At 36.7% G+C, this 8,414-nt stretch overlaps 1 protein-coding gene across 1 annotated transcript; it reads right to left on the minus strand.

Annotated features, from left to right (window-relative positions):
• Positions 1 to 347: 347 nt before the first annotated feature.
• RNFT1 (ring finger protein, transmembrane 1) lies at positions 348 to 6,797 on the minus strand. The gene is made up of 8 exons (XM_010573777.1): positions 6,417 to 6,797; positions 6,015 to 6,091; positions 5,297 to 5,397; positions 4,577 to 4,730; positions 2,719 to 2,877; positions 1,807 to 1,872; positions 853 to 954; positions 348 to 659 (listed from the first exon to the last, which is right to left on the minus strand). Exons 1-8 carry the CDS (start codon positions 6,787 to 6,789, stop codon positions 525 to 527), a joined length of 1,167 nt encoding a protein of 388 aa, XP_010572079.1. The 5' UTR covers positions 6,790 to 6,797; the 3' UTR covers positions 348 to 524.
• Between the last annotated feature and the right edge of the window lie 1,617 nt (positions 6,798 to 8,414).

The raw sequence follows: 8,414 nt of genomic DNA on the forward strand, positions 1-8,414 counted from the left end.
AAATAGTTGCTGCTACAGGTGCATGAATAAGAAGCTAATTTCTCTCATCTACTGGGCAAGCATTAAAGGATCTTTAATGCTAAGTGTGACAAGTAGCTCTAATTCTCACTGTAGTCCAGAGTATAAAATTTACTCATAATAAAATTGATAGGTTGACCTTTTGGTTTGAGTCATGTTAGAAGGATAAATACAATTTAGTACAGTCTGGAACACTACTTAAACTTTTAAATAAAATGTTGAATTAAGAAGCTGCTGCAAAAAGTAATGCAGCATTTTTCAAGGACTTGATTGTTTCCTACAAGAATCAGAAGAGAAGCAATGCTGGCTTTTCTGCATTCATTCTGAAAACTTAAGAAGGTCAAGTTAACATTTTCTGCATTGTTTTAAATGCTGGAACATTTCATAGAAGCATGATATCTAGAATTTGGAAACTCATTCCTTGTGCCACCTACAATTTAATCTGCAGTAAACTGAAAAAACTTAGCTTGAACAAACAAACTGTAAAACAAGTTATTTGACATGCTTTAGAAAATCTGTAGATGCATAGATGTAGCTCCATCCTTCCACTTGTTAACATGGTCTGAAATAACAGTTCTGCAGAGTGGACACGTTTTTTCTCTATTAAACCATAAAGAGATGCATTCTTCACAAAATGTGTGCTGTAATGAAAAGAATGAGAACTTAGAGCTCCTAAGCTCTTCCATGTATAAGACGGTATATTATTTGCATAGCCTGATTTCTAAAAATAATCGGAAGACATACACTCACTAATCTAACTTTATGTTATTCTGTTTACCAGTTGTTTAAAATATTCTTAAGTTTGCAAAAAATAACTCTGATTATGTGTATTACCTGACAGATAAGCAGAATAGGCTTCTGAAATTCAGCTTGGCAGATAGAACAAATATCATCCGATTCAGAACACTGTCTCTTGCTGGCCGTCACCCCATAGTGCTGTAAACCAAGATATTTTCAGCAGATATTAGTTTCTGGGAGGGGGGGAGGCCAAGACGAAACACAAAAATACCAGGACAGAAAGGAATTGGGAGTAAGGGCTGCTGTGTCAGGAACACTAGTCAATCCCTAATCCAACAAAATGTTGCTAAGTTTTTTAATAGCTCTCTTGGGGTCTAAAGCTTATATGCTCCTACTTACCATGCTGTCTAGTTAGTATCTTCCCCAATCACAGTTACTGGAAAAATCTGTAGCAGTTTTGTTTTAACAGTGACATCTGTGCAAAACACTGTTAAATTCCAATCTGATCAAGAGAGCACTTAGAAAATGAGAAGTGCTTTATTATTTTTTTTAGTTTAGTGACACTGTGCTATACATTTTACTGCATGAATAGTAGGCTCTAAGCAATACCTCTTACTACAGAGAAAGATTATCTAGAAACTTAACAATTCTAACAGTAGTTACTTGCATGTCAGTTATTTTGGCAAGCTTCAATTCTCACTATATTTCAGCACAAAGCTCAGCCTGCATCCAACCAATATTTATTCCAGTTAAAAAGTAGGAAGCAGGACAAAAAGGGTATGTTATTCCACATATGTTTATCTGAAGAGACATGCAGAATAGATTTTTTGGGGGTTGTTTTTGCTGTTATTCAGATGACAACGTAATCACACAGTCAAGGAATTCAGACTGCAAAAGAGGAGAACAAGGATACAGGGTTTACTTTAAAAATGCAGTTGTCTATTGCTAGAACAATACAAATTAATATAGGAATGAGGTATTTAAAAAAAAAAAAAGTATTTTCATGTAAATTGGGTTTATTGTTTTGTCATAAGAGAATTCAGTACTCACTGGTCGTGTACAAAATATCCGTAAGACCTGCCTGAAGTTTCTCAATTGTCCAAAAAAGCTCAAAAGCTGAAATGGGAAAGAAAACCTGAGTTATGCATAGTATTTTTCTCTGTGAACTAAAAAGCTTCCAAGCTTTTGTGCAGATTCCAGCACTGGAAGTCTCACTGCTAGTTTGATGTTGGCAGGAAGATAAGCAAAGTTATAGTTCAGACTGACCCTATTTTAGTTGCTTAATATGTAACCAAAGTAAGAATTTATCCTCAAGTTTTTTTCCCAGTAGGTGTCTGTTCTTTAAAAGAAAAATAGTGTTGAGGTTCTGAAATGAAGCACTCAAGTGAAAATATATCAGCATTATTACCATATATGCAATAGTCTTTAGACTTATAATTAAGATAGCATAGCATTATAAAGTATTTTTCATGTTCCAAGCCAGACTTGTACTGAGTCTGGTTACATTTGGGGCAGATAAGCTCTTTGGTGAAGTAGACAGCCAGTATGAATACTTATTTTTAACTTGTTTAGCATCACACAGGATACTCTAGCAGAGAGAAAATCTACTTTCCTGGAATATGCCGATTCTTTGAGCCATTAATTTTATCTTTATTTTTGCAAGCTCTTTTCCTCGATATCTGATAACAGTCTGATCAGTGTCTGATGTGAAGGGACCTACAGTAATAGTGTTCTTTGCTGTGCAACCCCAATCCATTCCCAGAACAGGTGCAAGAAAAAGAAGATGTAGTGTCCTGAGCCAGTTTTCCTATCAGTTTTGGAAGGCTGTATCAGTTAAACTGAAGCATCGACTTGCAGGTCAGTTCAAAGACAGGGGAACTTTCAGAAACATGTTTATATGTCTCTAACCCTCCAGTGATAATTACTACAAAATAGTTTGAGAGGATTATAAAGCTTACGTACTTTTAGGATGAGGTAGAGAAGGCCCAGCAATATCCCAAGGGTCCATCCTAGTACACTGTCCAGCTCCCCATAGCCAATAAGATAACGGAACCAAACTGGTATGGGGACAAACATACGGTAATACTGGCAGAGTTCTTCTAACAGCATGTACCAGTAGCCCTAAGCAAGACATGCAAAGGAATCGCTCAAGATTTAAAACACAAAGGATTTTTAAAATACAGAGAAAAGATGCATTGTTATTCTTTTCAGTAACCTCCTCTCATAGTATCTTGAAGCAACTAAATATGGAGCATGAAAAAGAATGGAGACCAGATGATAGGTCTCACCACAACTGTACAAATAATACCACCACAATTGATTGCTGTACTGCAGAAAATCAAATTAATAGGCTAAAACAGGATGGCTTTGTCAGATGCCTACCTACTTAGCAATGCTATCAGACTTAATTTCATAAGAATTAAAAAAGAAAATAAAATTTACATGAAAAAGGAAAATAAGAAAAATTTGGTCCATGTAGATCAGCTTGTCATTAGCAGCATTGTGTCCTGCATTCAGGATTAGAAGGTGAGAGTAAGGCCCATTCTTTTATTAAGGAACATAAATTACAAACTCTCTTCCTGTAAACATTATTTCCTGCCTGTGTAAGAAGCCTTATCTTGTGATAATTAACTCCTGTATAGGATGGGGTGATAAGAAAATTGGGGGGCCAGGAAAGAAGCCTAGGGTAGCTGGACTGACCAGGTAAACAGAGTTCAACAACACCCTAAAAATTACTGAATAACAACGACAAAGCACAAGTGTCCTGCACAGAGCACTGTGTCTGTGTGCATGTATAATCATAGATATTTAGCTTAGGTCTTACTTTATTTCCTTAATTTTGTCTTTAAAACTATTTATATTAGGGAAGAAATACTCCTTCTATAATATACACTGGATAATGCCACAATTTGCCACTATTGACCAGATTCCTTCTTTAATTTAGCCACAGTTTAGGTCACAGTTGGTGTAATGGAATTTTCAGTAACTATTTTTTGGATGTTCTATCACTAGCTGTAGAAAAAAAATAGAGATCTTGATTATAAACTGGTATTTAGAGAAATCAGTTGTACCTGAGAAAAACTTGTTCTGGTACATTTTAAAAGATAAAACCTACTGAAACATCCTGTTCAAATGCTATCACATAATAATTACAGTTCATAATATTTTTTTTTTTAACCAGTACTAGTATTTGCTATTTTGACATAAAATTTAATTGGGTTTGCCTGTCTCACCTCGGGAAGCAGATAGAAATAAATACCCCACCAACCAGTGTAGGCTTTGGTGAAAATTATTAAGCTTCACTGGTTTGAGGAATTAAGCTATGAATCAAATTCATTGATCTGACACAAATATTGCTTAAGTTTATTAACAAAAAGAAAATTCAGAATTATTTTTTTACAAGATGGAAAAAACCAGCTGTTTGCATGCGCAGACCTAAAAATCTTCCCATGTCAGTTACTGTTGAGCATGCTAAAAATTTACAGTGCTTCAGCTGCTCCATTCTAACCACCTGTATACACATTCTTACATTGCAGCAAATAAAAGGTTTCTCCACCCCCCCCACTTAGAGACAGAAATAAACCCATTTATCTGATGACATAATACAAGCAATTGTTTCAGATCAGACTGTAAACCTTCCTTAGCACCAAGCAGGGAAGAACATGAAATCTATAGGGTTTTCTCACCCACAATATAGTGGTGGATTATATACAGACCCTTAATTAAAAGGACTTTTCTCTGGGTAGAATTTAATAATTAGCTAATTTTACCGTAAAAGAATCTTCACAAGGAAGCAAAAAAATATAAATTGTTTCCTTACCTTGGATTTAAAGGACATCATAAAAGAAGGCACCAAGAGAATAAAGCACTTGAAGCCCATGAAGAGGAATTTCAGAATAAAGTCTGTGACTCCCACAATCCAAAGTACCTCCCAGAAGTTCATAAAATCCACAGTAGGGTTTAAGAAGATTAAGCTACAAAAAGAATTATCAGAAGTTACTGGAACACCCTATTTAGAGGAAAGCATAACCAGAGATTATCACGACAGGTTTAATTGAAAAAGGAAACGTGGTTTACACAGCAGACAAATATTTGGTAAGAAAATGAACTCTTTATTGCAAATTGATCATTTATGATTTCTGACAACCTTTCAATTTTTGAACCGTCTACAGCCAAGACTGTACCTACGGAATGTAAGGGAAAAAAAATAATTGGAGACACAAACTCCGTAGAGCCCCAGAATGCCATCTTCAGTATTCCAAAGGCAAGGTGGCATGGTCAAAGCCAGGAATCACAACCATTACATTCCCTGTGGTACAGTAGTGCCATTAAGTATGGGGTCTAACCTTGCAGATTCCAACATACTGTTTTTAAGGACAGCACCTGTTCAGTTTGGCCGAAGAGGAGGAATAGAGATTAAAATGAAAGAGAAACCAATGCCACAATTAAAGAAAAACAGCAGCAGCCCAGATAAAATAAAGTATTAACTGGAAACATTTTGAGTAATTTATGATGTGAGTAGAGATGTTCATCTACTTACCTGTAATACAGTGACTGAGAATGAAAGGTGTAATACAAGAGGAGAGATGATCCAGTTAGGTATACTAGTAACCAAGCACATTGCAACTTGGAGCACCGTTCCTGTAAGATAATTGTAAAGACATATTACAGTCCTTATCTCAGTATCAGTGTCTTGAATATATCTCCAAAGCACGAAGTCTGCTGCACCTGAACAGACTTACTACTAGAGGATTCGATCTTAGTGATTTTAGGTCAAATAAAATAGGAGAACTCAATGGAAAGGTAAAGCAGTAATTTTAATGTTTTCAGCATAACAATTTCTATGTGTATCATGGTTTCTTCTAAAAACACAACCAAAATCCAACCCACTCTGAAAGAACAACAAGTTTTCCTTTGGCAGTGAATGGAGACAACTGAAAGTTTGAAACTGTCAACTGCTATTTGATTCCACAAATACAGTTAAGATGTTCTCCCGTAAATTCCAAAAAGCTTCTATCAGTTGAAGTGATTTCAGTGTTCAAAGTCAAGAGGGGCAAGGGGGAACTCTTTTTGAATTTTGCAAACCTTACTTATCTGAGAAGCTCTACACTGTACAGAAGCATTAAGACTTGACTTCCATCTTGAAACCTTGACACCTAATATTAGCTAAATAAAACAGTATCTCCATTCACATTTCTTTCAAAAATTGATGGATAAAGGTTAACTTACATAATTTTGTTGCATAGGGTGATACTTACTCTTAGAAAAACCTGATTTACTATGCTTTTGTTTGCATACATATAAGTTGTTAGCAGCCCAATTCCAAGAGAAATGCCTATTAGGAAAAAAGGGTCAGTTATACACAAGAAAATGAAAAAAAAATTACTAAAGTGGATTAAAAAACCAGCCACTTCTAATACGTCTTTGTAATTACAATTAATAGCTCAGACTATCAAGCCATAATAATTAAGCACATAGTACATATGCCAGCAAAGGAAACAGAAGCCACTGAAATGTAGTTTAGTAAGTCTCTCTTTTTGATGAATAAAGCAAATAAAAATAAAGCTAAAAATAAATTTAATTATATTTCAGGCATGGTTGTTAGTATTTCTCTTTGGGGGAGGGTCTGTTCCCTCAGACCTTATTTTGTTATACTCTACCAATTATATGCTGCATGATCAATTTGACACACAGAATCAAGATATACGGCAGACTTTTGTGCAGCCACTGGAGGAGGTATCTGAGCTCTGAGAGGGAGCTGCCGCTGTGTTCCTCTGAGTCTGGAGTGGCGTCATCGAGCCCCCCTGCTTCGCTGTGGGCATGTCCGTGTGAGCGACTTTGGGAACCCGGCCTTGAATGCCGGGAACTTGCATTTTCTCTGGCTTCTCCCACAGCAGAGTTTAGCTGTATGCGAACATCTCCGCTAAGATGGCATGAGCTCTCTCCTGACAACCTCACTGCGTGGGCGCTCTGAGATGAAGAGTCATCACCACTCCCTTGGATGTTGTGGAGATGACTGCAGTTTGGTTGCATGGTGGGAGTTTTTTCTGGTCCAGATTCTTGCTATTTTGTCTCCTAGAGTGGGATATAAAAAGTCACAGTTGAAAGAAGAGAGAACTAGTTCAAGGGAAAAAAAAACCCACAACAAAAAAACCAACACCAAAATACAACAGATTGTACTGAGTGACTGCCTGCATGAAGTAAAGATTCTCTCTCTGAGAGATATTGTTTGTCTTCATTCTGAAAGCTGGAATGCTGGGTTTGCACCCTGTTCTCCACAGGGCATTTTCTGTGTGCCGTATTAAATGACTTCCTTTCATTCATGTGTAGATTTTCTAGCCTGCAGTGAATCTGGCTGCCTTAGTAAAATCTAAAGTTGCTTCAGTGCAAATCAGAACAGCAAAAGCTGCTAAATAGGAGACCAGCACTACCTTGTACAGAAGAGATCTTAGAAGTGCTGCATAATTTCACAAAAATACAAAGAGTTGTAGGCCAAAGAAGGAGCAAACGATGGGAAGGAAGCAGAGTACATTTACATGCATCCATAAAATGGTAAGCATTTGTTCAGAGACAAGTCTAGTCAAAAGCCAGTGCATGCTCAAAATTGAGGGCCATTATGAGATTAACAAGATTATCCTGTCTGGGTGAGCAGAACCAGGTTAGTCCATTTTCTAAGCAGCATTTAAAAAAGCCTGGGCCATATGGGCTAGGTAAAAAAAGAAGTGCAGCCAACAAGCTGTAATCTAACAGTGAGACCACCCAAATGAGGTTTTATTTCTTTCTGCTGACATCTTTCTGTTGTCTTCTAGGGCAGTTTTTCACTTCTGTGTCAGTCTTTACATTTGTCAAATAGTGTTAAATATACTTCTCTGGACTGGTGTTACATGAGGGTAATGATTTTGGAGAATGCTTTGAAGCCAAATTTGGCACAATACTTGTTGCTATCGAATAATATTATTGAGACATCGGGAATTTTGTTATAATCCTTTTTCAATAGTTCAAACTCTTCCAGATTCCTCTCTGAAATTATTTTTTTCCAAAGCTTAGCGTACATGCACAGCTAGTTTCACTGGGGATACAAAAAGTTTAAAGCAAAATTGATTTTGCACTGCAGAAGTTTCTTATATATTTGCACAAACCTAGAATTCTTTAGCCTTTAAAATGGAAATTAGATGAGTCAATTGCATGAATTTAAACAATATCCGAATAGGGGAACTTACTACCATTTAGAAATGCTGCTGCTACTACTGTATTTTTGTTGGCCAAAGATTACATCATACTTTAATCCAGCCAAGATTCATGTTCTGTAATTTTATGCACATGAATAAAGCCAATAAACTGGAGATAGTATTGACATGTGTGAACAGTATCGCTCAGTGTGCCTGCAGGATCAGGCCACGAATGCGTTTTTTAAAAAGGGGGAAAAAAAAAAAAAAAAAAAAATCTCATTAGCACTCTTCACGTAGTGGTTTAGGGCCTGCTTCTGCAAAAACTGACAGCTCGGTGTTTAAAAAAAAGCGAGCGATCCCATTGTTCGAGTAGTGCAGCTTCCCCTGGCGCTCCGCCGAACAAACTTTAAAATAACTAAGTTATTAAACGGGATTTTCAAAGCGTAAGAAATCCGCACGCAGGCTTCCAGAATTTCTCCCCCCCCCCCC

This window comes from Haliaeetus leucocephalus, unplaced genomic scaffold (assembly GCF_000737465.1).
Source record: "Haliaeetus leucocephalus isolate CR32 unplaced genomic scaffold, Haliaeetus_leucocephalus-4.0 Scaffold395, whole genome shotgun sequence".
Lineage (NCBI taxonomy): Eukaryota > Metazoa > Chordata > Aves > Accipitriformes > Accipitridae > Haliaeetus > Haliaeetus leucocephalus.